The 22,312-nt window shown below is 45.7% G+C and overlaps 1 protein-coding gene across 2 annotated transcripts in view; it reads left to right on the forward strand.

Moving 5' to 3' along the window:
• The window catches only part of LOC137640031 (activating signal cointegrator 1 complex subunit 3-like), a 410,828-nt gene that overhangs the window by 241,604 nt on the left and 146,912 nt on the right, over positions 1–22,312 (forward strand). For both annotated transcript variants that reach the window (XM_068372399.1, XM_068372400.1), the window contains exon 20: positions 12,666–12,810. In XM_068372399.1, the coding sequence (XP_068228500.1) occupies positions 12,666–12,810 (145 nt within the window). The remainder of the gene's footprint in view (positions 1–12,665; positions 12,811–22,312) is intronic.

Below are 22,312 nucleotides of genomic sequence, written 5' to 3' on the forward strand. Positions count from 1 at the left end.
CATGAATCTTACTGTGAGTACTAATGCTATATTATATATACTCTCTTAATTTTTATCAGTTCATATTTTTGATATGCTCATATTTAGGAATAATATTTTTTATAAGGTTTTATCTTTTCGTAATTTATTTTTTAATTTTCTTCGTTATGGCAGTGAATGACCTAGTTCAGGTTCGTTTGATATTTTTTGGAACCTAGTTCAGAGTAAAGTTTGAATTTTTAGCGCCTAGTTTAGATTTAAGTTTGGCTTATTTAGAACCTAGTTCAGATTCACATGTGAAGAGGATTAACTTGAAATCTCAGTATTTTATGCTGTTATTGAAACAGTAAGGTGAAGGAAAACTCCATTTTTACAGGTCTTTTCCTTGCCAGCATTTTAGTTGCAATATCTTACGTGGGGATGTTTCTGAACAAGATTTGTTCCGTAACTGGAATACAAACCACGCTATTTAATAGGGGTATTACTTTCGGCGCAGCTGAAATGACGAGCCATTAAAATTTAACGAGGGTTTACTACCCACACCGCTAGTTAACGGGGGTAGGGGAGGGTAGTTTGCTCCCCCACCCTCACACAAACCTGTGCTTGAGCTCACTTTACTTTTGGCTTGGAGCGACAACGGTTGTTTCCTATCTCTCTCCTCGCCTATTTTGGACTGCCATTAATTTTTGTCTTTTTACTTACTTTTTCTTATACTTGTCGTCGTCGTCGTTGGTGCCCGCTCGTGTCTGAGTATTGGGTTCTGTCGTTAGCCATCAGCCTCCTATCTTTGGGGTGGGGGCTTATGTCTAATGTGGTTGTTAAGTCCTAGTCTGTGGTGGAAGAGTCGCGGACAGTGTTCACAGGGGAGGGTAGGTGGTGGGCGGGGCTGTTCTAATCGCTCTCTCCTTCTTCTCCTCCTAGCCTCCTCATTTTGTTTCCTCTTCTCCTTGAAGTCCACGGTGCCATGGTGTACTGTACTCCTCCAGGTTTTCCTGTCCCTGGCTGTTTCTTCCCATGAGGAAGGATCGATGTCAGTTAGAGCCAGGGTGCGCTTTAGTTGATCTTTATAGCGCATTTTCGGGGCTCCTCGTGGTCTGGTGCCCTGGGACAGTTCGTAGAATATCTTCTTTGGGAGCCTAGATGGATCCATCCTATGCACGTGTCCTGTCCAGCGGAGGCGGTGGTGGATGATGGTGGCCTCCACGCTGGTCAGCGAGGCACGTTCTAAGACTTCAATGTTGGTGGTGTGGCTCTCCCAGGGGATTTTCAAGATCTGCCTCAGTTTCATTTGTTGGAAGCGTTCTAGGTTTTTAATATCGCTTCTATATAGCGCCCATGTTTCACATGCATACAGGAGCGTGGAGAGGACAACTGCCCTGAACACCATTATTTTGGTGGTCATTGTCATTGCGTGGTTGTTAAATACGCGGCAGTTGAGTCGACCAAAGGCGGAGTGGGCTGCCCTGATCCTGTTCTCCACGTCCTTTTTGCTTGTGGGAGCTGATGTTAGGATGCTCCCTAGGTAGGAGAACTGGTCCACCTGTTCTAACGGTTGGTCATTCACTGTGGTATTGAGGTTTGGGAGCATCAGTCCTGGTGGATATCGGACGAGGGTCTTGGTTTTGTCTGTGTTGACTTGCATCCCAAAACGTTCGTAGGTTGAGTTATATGCATCAGTAAACGACTGCAGGTCCTCTGCTGTCTGACCTTGGTTGGCATTGTCGTCAGCATACTGCAGTTCTCGCACTGCACACAAGGTGGTCTTGGTTCTGGCGCGGAGTCTAGCAAGATTGAAAACGCCTCCATCCATGCGGAAACGTAGGTCGACTGAGGGTGTGTCTGGGGGAATCTCGTTGAGCATTCCTGCGGTGTATAGCGAGAAACACGTTGGGGCCAGAACACAGCCCTGCTTCAGGCCGCCGTTGATGGAGAATGGGCCTGAAAGAGAGTTCTGGTGGCAGACTCTCCCAACCATTCCATCATGGAGGGCACGCACCAGCTTGACAAAATCGGGTGGGCAGCCATATCTTTTGAGGACAGCCCACATGGCAGGTTCAGGTACTTTGTCGAAGGCCTTTTTCAAATCCCAGAAGATGAACATTATGGGCTGTTGTTGTTCGAGGCTCTTCTCTTGTAGTTGTCGCGCGCAGAAGATCTTGTGTAATGGTCCCGCGGGAATGTCGAAAGCCGCACTGGGACTCTGGCAGGACGTCTTCTGCGAGAATAAGGAGGCAGCCAAGGAGAATCCGAGCGAAAATCTTACTTGGATGCTTAGTAGTGATATTCCCCGGCAGTTGTTACAGTTCTTCCTGTCTTCCTTCTTGAAGATGGTAATGATGTTTGCATCGTGGAAGTCACTGGGGAGGATCTTGGTCTCCCATATTTTCAGTATAAGGAGCATCAAATGGTTCCTCAACTCGGGGCCACTGTGAGTGAGGAGCTCCAACGGAATGTTGTCTGGCCCTGGGGCTTTGCCGGGCTTCATGCGCTGCAGGGCCTTGTTGAAGTCCTGGATGGAAGGTGGTAGTGCCATCCAGTGACGGATGGAATGCTGCAGGGTCATTCGCAGGAGATCGTCTGGGGTGTCTGCTTGGTCATTGAGGAGGTTCTTAAAGTGAGACCTCCAACTGGCCAGGATGCCCTCGCTGTCGGTGATAGTCGTGGCCCCATCCGCGTCCTTCAGGCCGCCCACTGATGACCGTGTGGGACCGAATATTTCCTTTGTTGCTGCATAGAAGCTGCGCAGGTCATGTTGGTCAGTGAAACTCTGTATTTCTACAGTTTTTCTTTGCTACCAGGTGTTCTGGGCTTCACGGATCCCTCTTTGGCAATCAGCTTCAGCCACCTTGTGAGCACATTTGTTAGCTGCTATTGGTTGGCTTTCTAAAGTCAGGCGTGCTTGTCGTTTGGTTTCAATGAGAAGAGAGATGGTAGCATCATTCTCATCGAACCAATCCTGCCGTTTCTTGGTGGTGTAACCTAGTGTTTCCTCCGCGTCACGGGCCATGGCGTTTCTGAGGGTGGTCCAGTGGTGCTCAACAGTGGCCTGACCCACGGGGTCTGCGGGGTCTGCAAGGTGACTTTCGCAGGCCTCCTTGTAGTTTTGTGCCACCTGTGGGTTGCGGAGCTTGTTACAATCAAAGCGTTGGTGTGGTACGCTGTCAGGTGCCCTTCTGGGTGATCGTAGGGTCGTCACGGAGAGTCGGGAGATGAGGAGTCTGTGGTCCGTCCAGCAGTCGTCCGCTCCAGGAATGGATCGGGTGATGCGGACGTCTCCTCGGTCTCTGGCTCTGGTCAGGACGTAGTCCAGGGTGTGCCAGTGTTTAGACCGTGGGTGTCTCCATGTGGTCTTCTGTCGCTTTGGTAACTGGAAGATGGTGTTGGTTACCACAAGTTGGTGTTCTGCACACAGACCCAGTAGGAGTTGGCCATTGGCATTGCAATTTCCAAAGCCATGGCGGCCGGTGATTCCCTCCCACAGGCGATGGTCTTTGCCTACTCGGGCATTAAAGTCACCAAGCACAATGAGCTTGTCGTTGGCGGGTGCTGCCTGGATGGTGCAGTCGAGCTGGGTGTAGAAGGCAGCTTTGTCATCATCAGTTGAGGTTATAGTCGGGGCGTAGACAGAGATCAGGGTGAGGTGTCTGTCCCGCGTGATGGGGATGCGGACAGTCATCAGGCGCTCACTGATGGCTTTGGGAGTGAGGTTGTGCTGCTGCACCAGCTGGGAACGGATGGCGAAGCTGACTCTGTGGATGCGAGGCTCCTCTAGGGCCTTGCCTTTCTAGAAGATGGTGTAGCCTGTTCCAGCTTCCCTGATGTTGCCCTCTTCGGGTAGTCTGGTCTCGCTAAGAGCCGCCACATCAACATTGAAGCGGGCTAGCTCCTTGCAGACGAGGGCTGTACGTCGTTCCGGGCGGTTGGTGTTCGTCACGTCTTGGAGGGTGCGGATGTTCCATGCACCTAAGGTTAATATTTTTTTCTTATTGTTTCGACCGCACTAGTGGGATGTCCGCCAGCCGCGGTGAGCTGACCAGATGGGTTTGCCGTGTCCGATGTTTACCCCACCTTTTCTAGGGGCCTCCCCATGTGGGGTGGTCTGCGGTGTCCTCAATAGGCCAGCCCAGTCACGGGTCCAGCTGCCGAACTCTGGTGTCACGGCACCATCATCAGAGAGCGACGGAATCTTAGACTCGCCGCCTGAGTGCAGTCGTGGGCTAAGGGCTTCCAGCTATCCAAGCCTGCCCCCTTCACCCACAGTGCTGTTGCCTCAGGACTTGGTGGTGGTGATGATGATGAAGAAGGGTGGAGGAAATGACAGAATGCCAGTAGCTAGGTATATTGTTTTGGGTGGTCGTGGCTTTGCAACGGCCACACACACACACTTGGCCCACATCATTTTCACTGCGGCTCAAGACATATGAGACAGGTGGCTTCTCTGATGTTGGTTGCATCGGGCTGCCGGGTTCTTGTTATGTCAAGGCCCGCCTTGTTGGCTGCCCGACAGGCATTGCCCTCTTCCGCCGGCGCTGGGAAGCTCCGCTGTTGGGGTCTTGTTTGGTTTGATTTTGGAGTTTCCCTTCTCCTAGCCTTTGCCTAACTGAATTAAAGGAGAAGGCCTATAGGGGTCCAGTCTTGGTCTGGTCTCTCAGAACTGGCCTTAGCGGTATGAATGAGCCTACCAGGGTGGATAAACTACCCCACTGCCATTGCCCAGCCCATCATTGAGACACTCAAGCCCCTCTACTGTAACAAAGTGCTGGACCATCATGTTATAAATATATATATGTTGTAAATATATATATAAACATTTTTAATGTTTATGTATATATATGTGTATAGAAATGTAGTAAGTTTTCTTTTCAGTGTTTGTGCTGTGTGTGTGATATACGACAACGACACTTGCGTAGTAGCAAGGCCATGAACAGTTCCACTTCGTGGGGAACGACCTCTCCCTCTCTGGTCCATCGGTCTTCCTGTCGGCATATATCCATTAACTCGGCTGCCGCAGGGGAATCGTCATCACCTGGACCCTCTTCATTCAACTATTGTCTTCGCCTTTTCCTCTTTTCCTACGGGAAACTTGGATTCTGAGCGAAGGGAATGTGGCCTTTTAAGGATTGACTACGGTCTCTCTATTCTCAAGGTCGTTCACCTTTACTACAACAAATTTACTATTGCGGAAGCTCCTTTTCCGTGTGCGGGTTAGGTTGCTATTCCGTTTGTCTCAATTATTTTTAGTGAAACCTAATTGTATTTTAACTTTTCAGCTTTCTCCATGGGGAACACATCCCTTCGGGGGGTCAGTGGTTCTCACTATTAGTGAATATTCTTAGATGATTTGAATAATTATAATTCTGTTTTTATTATAGCTACTCCGCTCCTCCCCTTCTACCGTGGATGTCATCTGGGGAAAGAAGTGCGCATACTTAATTCTTATTTTATGTTATTCCCTTGGGGTTCCTCTTCGGAGTTCCTCCCTAGGGAATTTCTGTTGAATAATTATTTTATTTTATTTTCCCAGTCAACTATAGTTTTTCTTCATTCGACTAAAGAGTGCCAACGAAGCAGAGCTGTCCTGTTCTTGCCTGGGGAATCTGCTGCCACTGCCGTCCCTCAGAGGACGTCGTCATGGGCGTCATCCCATCTCTTAGAAGTACTCCCGTGGCAACATGGCCATGCACTTCAGATCATCTTAGAATGCTAAAGGAGGTTCGCCTCCCGGGGTTGGACAACTTACCTTCCGAGGGAGGTTTCCCCCCCAGGTATGAGGTTTTTTCTCCCTTCAGAGGGAGAACTTCTCATACCTTAATAAATTCATCGCCTCCGACTACTGTTGCTGCCCTTCAGCCAGACTTCTCTTCCTTCAAGGGTGGAGCACAGTCTTGGCAAGTCTCTTCTACGAAGTGTTCACCTCTCTTGTTCGCGAGAGAGGCCACTGATAAAGATTCCTCTTCGGAGGATCGCTTCTGCTAAGGTCAGCTTGCTGATCCACCGGCCCTAAGGGGCGTCATCACGAGTGTCTTCAAGTCTCTTCTACGAAGTGTCACCTCTCTCGTTTGCGAGAGAGGCCACTCATAGAGACTCCTCTTCGGAGGATTGCTACTGATACGTCAGCTTGCTGATCCAAAGGCCCTAAGGGGCCTCATCACGAGTGTCTTCAAGTCTCTTCTACGAAGTAGTCACCTCTCTCGTACGCGGGAGAGGCCTCTCATAGAGATACTTCCTCGGAGGATCAAGCAGACCTTCCAGTGACCTACCAATCTACCAGCGCAACCTTGTGCTGCAACGTAGTCCTTTGGACTTCGGTCCTGGACTCCAAAGGGCATATCCCTGTTCCTGATCATCCTGCCAGCTGACCTACCGATCTACCAGCGCAACCTTGCGCTGCAACGAAGGACCTTGACTCTAAAGCAGACCTGCTTACGGTCTCCATCGACGGATGCTCGCCCTTTTTTAAAGGACACATCCCAGTTCCTGATCGTCCTGCCAGCTGACCCTTCAACCTACTAGCGCTACCTTCGAGCGAGCGCAAGCGCCGACGATCTTCCGCGCGCGGTTACCGATGGTTTCCCGCGCGCGCACCGCTATCTTTGCGCGCTCTTATATACGTGCGCAAGCGCCTACGATCTTCTTACGCACGCAAGCGCCGATGATCTTCTTACGCACGCAAGCGCTGACGATCTTCTTACACGCGCAAGCGCCAACGATCGTTTACGCGTAGGTACCAATGGGCTCTTATATACGCACACAAGCGCCGACGATCTTCCGCGCGGGGGTACCGATGGTCTCCCGAGTGCGGGTACCGATGGTCTCCCACGCGACTAATGGTGCGCGCCGAAAGTCTTCCACGCGTACGCGTGCCGATGGTCTTCCGCGCGCGCCAAAAATCTTGTACGCGTGCGCGTGCCAACAGTCTTGTACGCGCGCACGCGCCGACGATCTTCCGCGCGCGGGTGCCCATGGTCTCCGGCGCGCACGTCGATGATTTTCCACGCACGCGGCAACAGTTCCGCGCGCACGGCCGACTTTCTTCCCCGCGCGAGCACCTATGGTCTCCCGCATTTGCACCAACAGTATTGCGCGTGTGCGTGCTGACTTTCTTCTGCGCGCGGGCGCCGATGGTATCCTGCACGTGCGCCAATTGTCTACCGTGCAAGCGCACCGACGGCCTTACGCGCGGTCGTGCTCCGACGACCTTCGCGTGTGCGCGCTTCAATAATCTTGAGTGCAAGCACACGGCTTTCCGTGCGCTCTGATGGTCTTCAACGTGCGGGTGCCGATGGTCTTCCGCACGCACGCGCCAACAATCTCCACGTAGTACTCTCACGCAGTAGCCAATGCTCCCACTCTTGCGCAACCAGTCACATACTTCGGTGCATTCTAGGGAGAATGCACAAACTACACAGTGCCTTACGGCGTGCCAGCGATCTTACTCACTTTCCTGCGCCTTCCTGCGCAGTTACGGTCCCCGGATTCATACGCCAGCTCTTGCCAAAGAGTTAAGGCTCGAAGATCCAATGCACCAGCTCTTGTCTAAGAACCAGCGCTTGCTTGCTCTCCAGGCAGATATTAAGCACCAGCACTATCCTGTGTACCATCAGACTCACCTACACACTCGCGCAATTGTCAGTAAAAAGGAGTGAAACTTTTTGGACAGGTCACCATTGCCCCATTCCTCCCTGCATGCACAAAAACATTGCCACCGGGAAAAGAGGAATAACGCTCCACAGAAGGATTCAAGATCCTGAAGATTCCATCCTACAAGGGAATCAAATCGGGGAATCCTTGGTCCCTGTCTCTTCTAAAGTTTCTTTTTACCTTGACAGACCAGTGGCAGCAAACAGGAAAGCATCAACAGACTGATCTCTAGATCACTGTTTGCTGATGGTTAGTTCACAGTTTACTGATCGCTAGGTCGCCAATCACCAGATCGCCAATTGCTAGCTCAATGCTGATCTGTGACCTTTAGTCCCTCCAATGACTAACGATCTCCAATTGCTATCGTTTCCAATCATCGATTACTAGTCATTATCCAGTCATCAGCTTGCTGATCACTTGATCACTTATGGGCAGTTCATCTTTCTTCGATCATTGAACTCAGCTCGCTGATCTCTGACCAGCCCATCTTCAGTTTACTCATCTCTGACCAAACAGGGGGGATCATAATCAGCTGACTGATCTCGAACTCACCATCGGCGCACAGACCACCGATTCATGGTCATCGGTTATTTGCCAGCAGTTTGTGGCTCGAACTTACTAGTCAACCACTTCCTGTAGTTCCTAGATCAGAGGTTATACAACATACTTCTCGCTACTGGCCGTTTGCCATCACGCTTAAGTGATCGGTAAACGTTTGACAACTCTCATCAACGGCTTGTCAACAGGGAACTACTTGCGAGTACTCTCCAACTGCACAGTATCCACGATACCCAACGGTTAAGCATTGATTAACATTCGCCAGATTAATTCTATTCTAAGGAATAGCATCAATCCCATCAGGGAGCATGGTAAGGCTAAGCATGGCCTTCCTTCTAAAGAAATTCTCTCTGAGAGAAGAATCCTTACACTGGATATCGCTCCTGTTCCTTTACGACACGAGTCAAGGGGGTTAAGACCTCAGGTCTTCATTTGCACACTGGACCTTAAGGACACTTACTCCCAGGTCCAAACCATCCATCTAGGAAGGTTGGAAGATTCAGTCTAGACAAACAAGAAACACCGGTTCAAGGCACTGTGCTTTGGTCTTTCCATTACACTATCCTGGTCTCACAGGATCGGCTTCCGTCTTCGCTCTCTCGGGACGACTGACTGACCTTATCAGACTCAGTGTCAACCTTGCATTAACACTGGAATTTCTGAAGTCTTTTTGCCAAGATCCAGTGATCAGGGTAAACCTACGGAATCTTCCCTACTTCCCTCCTAGGAGACTGGTGTATCTGGGAATGATTCTAAACACCAATCTCCTCAAAAACCTTCTCGAAATGAGAACGACTTCCATTCCAGGAGACTGGAGTCGGGAAAAGAAGAAAGGAGGGACCATAGAGCTGCACCACATGACCTCAGCCCTCTGGACAGAGCCCGAAGGTACCTTCACTTAGATCTCTTAAGAGATGAAGGCCAACTTTCCGGTCCTTCAACAGCCTCCTCGGTTCCTAACAGACCACTCAGTGATGTGATGGTCGACACACTGCACACCACATAGAGACTCACATCGACAAGCAAATAGGATCTGGCTTGTAGAATCTTCCCATCTAATAGTATAAACACTAAGATGGGCCAAAGTCTATTCGGTACCACTTTCAGACCTCTTTATTCCAGACTGAAAGAACAGGCTCGCCAACAATCTGTGCACAGCATATCAGATAGGTATACCGAATGAACTTTGGATCGCCATGTAGCCAACAAAGTCCCGACTTTACGACATCCACCAACTAGGGGGTCTGTTCACAATGCCCCTGAACCTCAGGCTACCGTTGCTCACCAGCCCTAGACCCCAAGGCTCTCTGGCAACAACGGTGGGTACAACAATGACGTTTACGTCTCGTCCCTGTTTCATCTGGAGAAGGGCACTCAACAAGGCTAGAACATCGGTCATCCTCTCAAGGACTCTCCTAGCTCCGCTATGGCATTAGGCAGAAAGGTCTCCAAACCTTTTGCAGCTCCTGATGGAGCCTCCAAGAGAACCCTCTCCGCATATCAGACAATCCACTTCGACACCTACCACAAGCTATAGCTTTGCTATGAGTGTACACCTGAAGACTACCCAATACCTCTTTGCAAAGAGGTTGTCTAGATACCTGAGGAGTTCCTCAGCATCAGTCTACCAAGCAGTATCACTTCTTGTGGGGTGGGCGTCATGGGAAAGTGTCTCTTCTCTCGATACCTCGATTCCAGCAATAGCGGAATCCTCAAGTATATGCAAGAGGAAAAGATCCCCTATTCAGTTTCGACAGGTAAAGATGATCACTCAACCTTGATCCTTCACCTTCATACTGAAAGAAAGGGACACCCTTTCGTCGATAGACTTTTCCTAACTCATACGGACTTAGTACTTCCCTTTCCCCAGTCGGAATTGAGACCCTCCTCAGAACATAGTTCAATCTCCGATCCCTAAAGGGACCTCCTTGTGTTCCACTTCACCAGGCAACAAATTTCCTCCTGATTTAAGAACACATGTTCCTACACACTCGGACAGCAACCATACGAGTTAAGGAACTTCATGGTCTCTCTTTCGACATCGCCCATTATTGAGAAGGGCGAAAGACAAGGTTCAGTTTCGTCCCTGAGTATGTCACCAGACACAGTCTCCAGAGGTGACAGATCCTACACAGGTCTTAACTAGATAACGGTCAATCCAGATCATCCGTTACTGTACCCAGGGTAAGGTATGAGACTTTACCTAAAGGAAACGGTAACATCCTGCCCGTGTCCCTCCTCTTGTCAGCACCGAGAGAGACTAGAGGAGGATCGCCGAAACATCATCTCGACATGACGACTCACAGTGTCATTGGCATAACTATGCCCCTGGTCCTTCTTAGCAGATTACTCTGTGACGCAGGTTTTACAAGAAAGGATGTGAATGCTCCAATTGACTTTCACAACCTTTCTCCTGCAAGACGTAACCCACAGGAACTCGATACGATCTCTATCGGTCTAGTGGTGGCTGCACAACAGCTGGTTGTATACCTCAAGCTCCTTATTGGACAAGTAGTAGAAAGTTGAGGGCAATGTTACCTGGTTTTCGTCTGCGTGAATGAAAATATTCGACTGGCTCTTATTCTTTTCTTCATCCTACCCTCTGGTGGGGAAAGCAGCATCCTGGGTTCTCTGCATAGCTGACCTCAAACCACTGCGGGTAAACCATGCTTCCTTGTGTTCCTAGTATTAAGACTAATACTGTTATGTCCCCATACCCTGACGGGGTGGTATTGGGAAAGTCTTAGTCTACAAGTTTCCATCTAAAGAATTTCAGAACAACTTCCTAGGACGAGTCACACTTCTTCATACCTTCACACACAGCTTGCGTAGGCCGCAGTCCTTGCGTAGCAAGGTTCTAGCGAGGTGCAAGAACTCCTTATTTTTTGGGTACATACACACTCAAATAACGAGCCCCCGGGCAAAGCCAAAAAGCCAGATTGGCAGGGACGTCCACCCTTCCTAATAGGTGAGTCACCCTTATTAAATAGCGTGGTTTGTATTCCAGTTACGGAAAAAATGACAAATTCGTAGGTAATTTGTATTTTTCCTAACCATACAAACTTTAGCTATTTAATCAAACTTGTCCGCCAGCCCTATCCCCCTTAAAGTCCTACCTCCAAGCTAAGTGAGCTCAAGCACAGGTGTGTGAGGGGGGGGGGGGGGACGGCGGTAGCAAGCTACCCTACCCTACCCCCGCTAACTAGCGGTGTGGGTAGTAAACCCTCGTTAAATTTTAATGGCTCGTCATTTCAGCTGCGCCCCTATTAAAGGGCTAAGGTTTGTATAGTTAGGAAAAATACAAATTATCTACAAATTTGTCATATTTTTTGTGTATTTAATACCCAGAATTAATTGTTGACTATTGGTAGTTTTGTGTTTTATGGAGGGCATATACACTGCCTTTCTATCTATACACCTCAATTCTTGTGTACCACAGGTAGGGGTATACTCAGTGTGATATAATAAATAGAAAAGAGGTATGCCTTTTCGGGTGATCAGGATGAACTATTCAAAATGTCTGTGCTAACTAAATTTAAAGGATTTTCTATGTTAATTTTTTTAATAATTTATAACCCCTAACACTAGAAATTAATAAAAATTATTCATTTACAATGAAAAATAGAAATAATTGATAAATTAACTCTTAACTTAACCTTTGAGGAGAGTTGTGGCTGAAGTGGGGGAGACAAGAGAGGAGGAGGGCACTACTACCTGGAAGGGAAATCTCCCACCATGACTAATTTTATCTTCAAGACATTCAGTATCACTAAGTGAATCACTTAATTTATGCTCCATGGACACTTGATTTGTCTTTTTACACTCGCGTTGTGTTTTGACAAGGAACCTATCAAGAGTTGATTGCTTTGGCCTTTTCTTTAGTATGGGCACAACATGACTGATTCTGTTCCAGTTCAATGTTTAATTATTTATATAAAACAGATTTATCTGAAGATGTTCAATAAGTTTTGAAATTGTCTTTGCTTGATCATAAGAATAATCAGTAATCATTTTGGGTGCAGCTGCTGGGACGAGGGGATTGGGAATCCCCTCCCCTGTATATTTATTCTTGCGAGATATCAAAGTATTTCTTGTAAATGTGTGAATGATTTATATTGAGATTACAAGATTTGTTTATATGATTATATGTGTATTTATACAATATACACGTGTGTTTTTGGCCCAGGAAACAAACTTGTTGCATATGCCGATGATCATCAATATGAATATCAGTAGTTGAGAAAATTATTTTGTTAAAATTCTGCTAATCTTTTCAAAAAGTTCAAGAATAGAAACTAACGATAGATGAGACTGTAATGATTGGAAATCAATAATTCTCTATAGCAATAATTCAGGGTTTCATTACTGTCCATAGCCTTAGAAAATAAATTACCTTGCAAAAATTTAGTGGATAACTTCAGGATAATGTTGTAGTAAATTGTTATATTGTTGTATTGAGTGTAATGTATTTACAAATTCTTTTACAGGTATATGGCCTTATGTTCAAAGATTATCAACATGACCCCAATGTAGAAGAATTTAGGCGTAAAGCAGTCCTAAAAGCGGCCAAAGAACTAGACAAAGCCCGCATGGTTAAATATAACCAAACTTCTGGAGATCTTCACATCACTGGTAAGCTGAAAATATGTTAGAAATAAATAGTATTTACCTCCACCAAGGAGGTTGTAAAATTACCTGAATTTATTTATTCAATGTATTTATTTATCTAGTTTATTTATTCAACCCTCCAAAATCTGTTTATCTTCTATTTCAAAAATATCTAAGGAGTTTTGTTCTCCATGTGACTGAAATTTGGCATTGTCTGTAAAGGTTAAAAGTTTGTTTGGTTTTAAGATTCCATTTGTTCCGTAACTGACATACAAACCACGCTACAGTGAACCCTCGTTTATTATGGTAGATAGGTTCCAGACCCGGCCGCGATAGGTGAAAATCCGTGAAGTAGTGACACCATATTTACCTATTTATTTAACATGTATATTCGGACTTTTAAAACCTTCCTTTGTACGTAGTACTGTTAACAAACTACCCTTTAATGTACAGAACACTTAATGCTTGTACTACAATACCCTAAACTAAAACAGGCACAAATATTAAAGGCGATTTTATATCATGCGTTTCCTAAACACGCTAAAAAGCACGATAAAAAATGGCAACCAATGTTTTGTTTACGTTCATCTCTGATCATAATGAAGAAACAAACTCATTTAGTGTACACATATATGTATAGGTTAGTTTTTGCATCGATTATATTGATTATACAGTACAGTATGTTGATTTTGTTATTACCAATGTTTTACTTAATTTTTCTTAGGACTTCCAAATGAAATGTTTTTCTTTATGACGCCGCCTGAAACGACGGGATCATAAAGTACTGTACGCTCGGTAAACAACCACGCTCAGAACAAAGAAGGCATTTAACGAGCATGATGAAAGTGATAAATAATGATATTTACAGTAAAAGCATTTACAAAATATGTTATTACAAATATAATTTACCGTATCTATATAAAATCATACAGTACATATTGTACGTAGCACAGCAGGAAAACAATTTACGAGAGAGAGAGAGAGAGAGAGAGAGAGAGAGAGAGAGAGAGAGAGAGATTGTTTTACGTACGTACTGTGAATGTAAATTTTAAACAAAAAAATCAATTTACGAGAGAGAGAGAGAGAGAGAGAGAGAGAGAGAGAGATTGTTTTACGTACGTACTGTAAATGTAAATTTTAAACAAAAAAAATGTGATAGGTTACAACATGTAGACTTTTAAAACCTTCCCTTTAACTTAATGCATACAGTACTAAACTATAAAACAGGCACAAATATTAAAATGTCAGAACATTAAAGTAAAAAATAAATATTTTTACTGTACTCACCACGAAAGAAGTTCAAGAAAAACTTGAATGATGATGGCGATGAATTTGCTGCACAGTAGAAATGATGATGATGAAGCTGATGATGTCTTCTACTGTGCTGCCAATGATAGTATTTTACGTCTCTTCAGACGGAGGTGTCTTTTCCTGGGACACCTCTTCAACTTCTTCAATTTCTTCCGAAGGCGTACTAGCAGGAGGAACTGGCTCTTTTTTGCGAGGCTGGAAGAACATTGTGATCGAAAGTTGCTGCCGCTGCTTCTTTTTTCGATCTAAGAGTATCCTGTAGGGAGTCATGATGTCATCGACCTTGTTGGAGAATTGCATAGAACGAACCATATCCTCGTCCCACTCTTGCAACATTTCTTTCACCTCCTTTATATGGTTGCAGACCTTGGCAAGCCGTTCTAGTGTTAAGCCCGTTTCTTCGACATTTTCTTGGGTCTCTTCCTGGGTTTCACTCTCTTCATCGCTTGCCGATTTCGTCAGGTCTTCTAGGTCTGCGTCAGTTAGCGGTTGGGAATGGCAGTCCAACAACTCGTCGACATCTTCAGTCGTCATGTCGCCAAACCCGTCACCTCCAATTATGGCAGCCAACTGCACAGAGTGTTGAATCTCAGCAGGTGTAAATCCCTTGTCGTCGTAAACAATCTGGGGCCACAACTTCTTCCAGCTCGCATTCACAGTTGCAGGTTTCATCTCTTGCAGTGCCTTCTGAATATTCTTCAGGCACGTGGCTATGGTGTACTGCCGCCAGTACGCCTTCAAGTTAAAATCTTCATCCTCATCATCTTGGGCAGCATCCACACACGCAACGAGGTCCGCCAAGGTATTCTTCGTGTAGAGGGCCTTGAACGCCCTGATAACCCCCTGGTCCATCGGTTGAATTAATGACGTGGTGTTGGGTGGCAGGAACTCAACCTGAACGCCCTCACGCGACAGGTCAGTTGCGTGTCCACCAGCGTTATCCATAAGGAGAAGGATCTTGAATGGCAAGCCCTTCTCTACGAGATATTCATTGACTTGCGGGATGAAACACTGGTGGAACCAGTTGGAGGTCATCATCTTTGTAATCCATGCATTTGGATTATGCATCCAGTACACGGGAAGGAGATTCTTATTCTTTTTTTCAAAGCGCGAGGATTTTTCGACTTATAGATAAGCCCCGGCTTTAGCAAAAATCCAGCAGCATTGCCACACATCACGAGGGTAACGCGATCCTTGAATGCTTTAAAGCCAGAGGCTTTGGCTTCCTCTTTGAACAGGAAAGTTCGCGACGGCATTCTCTTCCAAAACAAGCCGGTCTCATCCATATTAAAGACTTGTTCCGGCTTGTATCCACCTTCGGCGATAATATTCTTGAACGTCTGGTTCACGTAAGTTTCAGCAGCGGCAGTGTCAGCCGAAGCAGCCTCGCCATGCAGGGAAACGCTTCTCAGGGCGAAGCGTTTCTGAAACTTCGCGAACCATCCTTTGCTGGCGGAAAAACGTTGTTTGTGAGGCTGGGAATCAGTGGATGTCCCTGGTTGAGGTTCATCTGCATCATCATCTTCTTCAGCATGGTTGCCGTCGTCATCTTGAGGTTCTTTTTCAGCAAAATTCTCATACAAGCTCAAAGCCTTTGTTCGGATGGTGTTCGTATCCAAGGCTATGTTCTTCTTCCGGCAGTCGGCAATCCACACAGCTAAAGCACCTTCCATGCGTACGATCGTTTTATTACGAGTTGTAACGACTCGCTTAGCTGATCTGCTAAAGGTGATTGCAGCCGTCTTTCTAATGTTCGCCTCGTCTTCCTTGATATAGCGAACAGTGGATTCGTTGATTCAAAAATGGCTTGCTGCGGCCGCGCAGCTTCTACCGCCTTTCAACATATCGAGAAGCGTGTACCTTCTCAGCAATCGTCATCATCCTTCGGTGGCGTTTAGGCTCACTACCAGCCTTAGTAGAAACAGAACGCTTGGGAGCCATTGTACAGTAGGATTTAACAGAAAGTTCAACAAAAAGTTCAACTTAAAACAGTCGCACACAGCACAGATTAAAGTTCACAAACTTAAGAACGTCTACTCAGCGATACGGCGTAAGAGAAAGTGACCGCGAACAGAGGCTGGAAGCTGGAGATGCGGGCAAATCACCAATCACAGGCTAGATAACAAAACTTGAGTTCTGATTCGTCATCTATCAGCGCTTGAACCAATCACAACCTGTCTTATATGATGCGTAGGTTACCAACTCAAAGTACAAGATACCCCGCGTATACTGTACGTACAGTATTAATAATAATAATAATAAATGATAATACAGTAATAATAATAATAATAATAATGATAATAATAATAATAATTTTATTAACAACAACAATAATAATAATAATAACAATAATAATAATAGCTTTACGTATGCTATTTTATTCTTTTGTAGGATGTGTGTCTCTCTCTCTCTCTCTATCTCTCTCTCTCTCTCTCTCTCTCTCTCGTACGCTTATTCGAAATGTGATTTTTGCAACAAAGAATATTATTGAATGCTGTACTACGTACGTATACATACAAAAGATTCATGGAAAAGAAGCACATCCATTACATTTTTAGTACAGTAGTAGCCATCAGCAGCCTTACACCATTCTAATATGGTATGACTGCATCTGATTTGCGTTTCATGTTCGATTTAATTTTACTACGTACTGTATACAGAACTGAATTATCGTATGATCACATTCTCTTTTCGTGTTTTATTTCTTTCTGTGCTGAATTATATATCCTATGTAATGCAATGAACAATCAGTAAGAGTAGATATTACTAATTACAGTATTAATGGAATTACAGGTAACGAAATATCGTATTTGGGGTCTTCAGATATCGCGGTATTTTCGAAATTTTCGGAAAACCCTCGAAGTGGCGAATCCGCGATGGTCGAACCGCGAAGTAGCGAGGGTTCACTGTATTTAATAGGGGTTATTACTTTCGGCGTAGCTGAAATGACAAGCCTTTAGATTTTAACGAGGGTTTATTACCCCACCGCTAGTTAGCGAGGTGTAGGGAGGATATCTTGCTCCCCCCCTCACGCACGCCTGTGCTTGAGCTCACTTTGCTCTCGGCTCTTGTGGTAGTCGGACGTGTCCGCTTTCACCCTCGCTTCTCTGACAGCCATTAAGGGGACCGTCCGCCATGTCCGCCATTTTTTTTCCTAATGATCCAAATTACACAATTTCTATATATGTTTTAGACACATATAATACCTTCATCATATAAAAATTTCAAGTCATTTGATCAAAAACTTTTGGATTTATGAGCAAAATTCATGATTTAAAAAAAATATTTAGGTACATTTTTCCCCACTACTATAATACCAATTATATTGAAACTTATACCACAAAAACTACTCTAACAACCGAACAATTCTGTCAGACAGAATTTTGATTTTCCTTTCTGTTTTTTTTTTAAAGAATTTTTATTTTTTTTTCCTCGTCTAGACGGAAAATAATCGTGAAAAAAAATGTAAAACGAAAATCAAAATTTTGTCTGACAGAATTGTGGAATTTTTATTCTTCTTTTCAACGATATCTTTTTCTCTAATATCGAACAACAAATTAGTGAGAAAAATGTACCTAAGTGGGAATAAGTATGTTTTTGAGTTATGAGCTCCCAAAGATTTGCAGCAAGCTTTCGCTTCTTTTCTAAAAGAAATCAAGATAATATTATTATGATAACTTTTATTGTTCATTCCTACATAAATGCACCCTAAAGGAGGTATTTGAACCCTCAGTTTACTATTCCTATGTTATGAGTTGCCAGCGATCTCTAATTGTTGCCAGTGTTTTAGTTAGCAGGTTTCAGCTTTGTACTCTTATCCATGTTTCCCTCTTTCTTGGTTCTTTTTTCTTGTTCTCCACTTACTTTTTGTTCTTTCTATCACCTTATGTAACATTGGCATTGCTATAAAATTCCAGAGGACGTTGTGAAAGCTGAAAGCACAATCAACATACGAACTTCAAGTAAATAAACACATGCATTATAATTTCTATATGTCTTTGGAAACTTTGTGATTTTTTCGTAGCAGGTAGTTTTCATTCACCTACCCTCTACCAATGCCTTTCATTTCTGCCAGAGGTACGAGATTTCGAAACATGAGAGAGAGAGAGAGAGAGAGAGAGAGAGAGAGAGAGAGAGAGAGAGAGAGAGAGAGCCTTTGGCTGATATAGATGACAGTTCAAATTGAGAGAGAGAGAGAGAGAGAGAGAGAGAGAGAGAGAGAGAGAGAGTTGAACATTGTTATTATAGTATTTGTATAAATGGGAGTTTTTAATAATTGAGAGAGAGAGAGAGAGAGAGAGAGAGAGAGAGAGAGAGAGAGAGAGAATACAAGTATTTGTATAAATAGCAGGGGTATATAATTCGAGAGAGAGAGAGAGAGAGAGAGAGAGAGAGAGAGAATAAGTATATTTTACAAGGGTATACGAACAAATGAAAAAGAAATTCATTCTATTATCTAATAAAAGGATGAGAGAGAGAGAGAGAGAGAGAGAGAGAGAGAGAGAGAGAGAGAGAAAGTACTTTTACAAGGGTATACGTACAAATGAAAAAGAGATTCATCCTATTATAAAATAAGATGATAGAGAGAGAGAGAGAGAGAGAGAGAGAGAGAGAATAATAATTTTTGCAAGGATATACGAACAAATGAAAAAAGAGATTCATTCTATTATCTAATAAAAGGATGTACAGAGAGAGAGAGAGAGAGAGAGAGAGAGAGAGGGAGAATACAAGTATTTGTATAAATAGCAGGGGTATATAATTCGAGAGAGAGAGAGAGAGATCTACGCATCTGTCAAACTCAGTCAGGCAGACGACGCCATAAGGATGACGTCATCATTTAAAGACCGCTATTTTCATTGTTTTGAAAAATTATTGACTATTTGTTCTTTCTACAACCTTAGGTAACATTGGCCTTGCTATAATGTTCCCGAGGGCGTTGTGGAAACACAATGTACATAAGAACTTCAAGTAAACAAACGCATACATTATAACTTCTATACATCTTTGGCATCTTTGGCTTCTGTTTTCTTGTTCTCCACTTACTTTTTGTTCTTTCTATCACCTTATGTAACATTGGCATTGCTATAAAATTCCAGAGGACGTTGTGAAAGCACAATCAACAAACAAACTTCAAGTAAATAAACACATGCATTATAATTTCTATATGTCTTTGGAAACTTTGTGATAGTGTTCGTAGGTGGTAGTTTTCATTCACCCACCCTCTACCAATGCCTTTCATTTCTGCCAGAGGTACGAGATTTCAAAACATGAGAGAGAGAGAGAGAGAGAGAGAGAGAGAGAGAGAGAGAGAGAGAGAGAGAGTTGAACATTGTTATTATAGTATTTGTATAAATGGGAGTTTTAAATAATTCGCGAGAGAGAGAGAGAGAGAGAGAGAGAGAGAGAGAGAGAGAGAGAGAGAGAGAGAGAGAGAGAATAAAAGTATTTGTATAAATGGCAGTGGTAAATAATTCGAGAGAGAGAGAGAGAGAGAGAGAGAGAGAGAACTGCGCACCTGTCTAACTCAGTCAGGCAGACGACGCCATAAGGATGACGTCATCATTTAAAGACCGCTATTTTCATTGTTTTGAAAAATTATTGACTATTTGTTCTTTCTACAACCTTAGGTAACATTGGCCTTGCTATAATGTTCCCGAAGGCGTTGTGGAAACACAATGTACATACGAACTTCAAGTAAACATAGGCATACATTATAACTTCTATACATCTTTGGCAACTTTGGCTTCTGTTATTGTAGTAGACTTCGTTCATCTACACTCTACCAATGCCTTCCATTTCTGTCAGACGTACGATAGATCGAAATATAAGTGAAAAATCGCTATATATATGCAAAATTACACACAAAGACGATTTTGTCAAACTAAGTCATGCAGACGACACAGTAAGGATGACGTCATCATTTAAAAACCTCTATATCTTCGTTATTTGTAAAAATAATGGGTTGAAACTTCTGGAGAGCATGTACGATATGTTTCTCTATACAGAGAGACAATAAAACGATTTTTGAATTTTTCAAGTTGGTATGCCAAAATACCACCGCGGACGGTCCCCTTAATGCATTTTTGCCTTCTCTCCTACAGGAGTTGGCCTCTGCTATCATGCGTAAGTGTCCTGGATTTCCCGACCGCCCTTGTGGTACCTTTACGTCGGCGGTCGAGACGGACCCTGACACCCTTTGTCCTTACTGTAGGGGCCAACGGTGTGATAGAACTAATAAGTGTGGTGAGTGTAGGGAGTGGTCTACCTCCCAGTGGGAGAGGTTTTCTCGGCGACGGAAGAAATCCAGGCGGGATATTTCTCCTTCAAAGGTTTCTTTGAATAGAGAAAATCCCAAGGACTCTTCTTCCGTTGCCCAAACCTCCTCCGAAGCTCCCGCTCGATCGGTTTCCTCCGGGAGACCGTCAAGTGGAAGCGTAGGCCATGGTTCTGTTTCCCGACCTCGTGGTTCGGGAAATGGCGTTGCCTCCCCTAGCGAGGCAGCTCCACCTCCTCCCCTGGGGGAGGAATTAAATATTAATGTGAGTACTAATGATTTATTCCAGCTTTGGTCTTCCTTGGGGTTCGAAGGTTCGCCCTCCAAGGAAGCCTTGTTTGACATGATCCGGTTGGGTGACACTGTCAAGCAATCGCCGACTTTGGCAGAGGTTGATCCTCTGTCTATCGTCACCGTTGTGGTAGCAGAGGCTTCCGATGCGGTATCTTCGACCTCTGCATATGCTCAACCTTCTGTAGCTGAAGGCTTAGTTTCTCCCTCTGCTCACCCTTCGAGGGAGGAACTAAGTGCAAGTCTCTCCTGCCAGTGATTCTCCCCCTCAGGGGAGTTCACTCACAGAGACTCCTCTTCGGAGGACTGCTGACGGTCAGCTCGCTGACCCAACGGCCCCAGAGGGCACATACGGTGTAAAGCTCACCTTCATCTTCGCTGGAGAAGACTTCCTTCACCTCACAAGGGTGTGAGGAAGTGCCTCTTCAGTTCAACGTCACCGTTGCAGTTCGACGCAGAGGAGTCTCGTCATCGATCTCCGACTGTTCCTGCTACAACCCTGGACCTCTTTGCGGATCGTTCGCGATCCCCTTCAGTGGAAGGTCGTCCTTATAAAGGACACGCCGAACTTCCACCCGTCAGACCTGCTGACCTGCCATCTCCGTTCCTGGCTGCTAATGCTCTGTGGGCGCCTACCAATCCTGTTTTTGTGATACAGGCAACAGTCCCTTCGGGGCAACAAGGGCGTATACACAAATTGGCGCATGCGTCCCTTACGAGCCAGCGCTCACCTGCACGCACCTGCTGCCGACGATCCTGATAAAGCGCGCCAGTGTTCACCTGCCCGCCAGCGCTCACCGTTGGCAAATTTTTCTGCTAAAGCGCGCCAACGCTCACCTGCGCGCCAGCACTCCCCTGATTGCCAGCGCGCCACTGCGCGCCTTCAAGTTTCTGCGCGCCATGCACGCCATTGTTCTCCTGCGCACCCATGATCTTCCGATATGGGCGCAGTAGGGAAGTTGAACGCTTCCCCTACTTGTCAGCGTTCGCCAACACGCCGTCAATCTTCGAATGCGCGCCATACCTCGCCAGCACGCATTCGCTCGCAGTCACCCACACGCGCCCACGCCCATCTCCCCAGCCTGATGTCCGCACACATGCGTGCCATGCGCGCGCACCCAATGGTATCATCGGCCGCACGGGCTCTTCATTCTGATCCTGCGCCCCCGCACGCACGCGAGCGCGCAATCTACCTTCTGCACACCCTCTGGTGTCTCCGGCCTGCGCTCCTACGCGCCATCGTCCTCGCGCGCACACATACCAGCATTGGCCCGCGCGCACGACAACAGTCTCCCGCTTGTGACCCCGGGTATTCCCCAGCGCACTCCCCAGCGTAATCGCCAATACCCTCCCGCGCGCGTAGCTGCAGGACATCGCGCGGCAATGTCACCATCACCACATTCCCTCCTGTGCAAGCGCAGAACAGCGTGCTCGCCGGTAGGGGGAAAGATTCCAGAAAAGTCTAGGGACACTTCTCCATCTTTTTCTTTTCAGGCGAACCCCCCTTTGGAAACTCCTCCCAGGGATCAGTCGATCCCTTTCCCTCCAGAGGGAGTGTCTGACAGCGCAACCATCAGCCAGCAGCTTTGGTTTGGGGCACTGATCAGAGCGGTCGTGCAGGCGTTTAAGCCTGTTCTCTCTGAGCTGGGC

Source organism: Palaemon carinicauda, chromosome 4 (assembly GCF_036898095.1).
Source record: "Palaemon carinicauda isolate YSFRI2023 chromosome 4, ASM3689809v2, whole genome shotgun sequence".
NCBI lineage: Eukaryota > Metazoa > Arthropoda > Malacostraca > Decapoda > Palaemonidae > Palaemon > Palaemon carinicauda.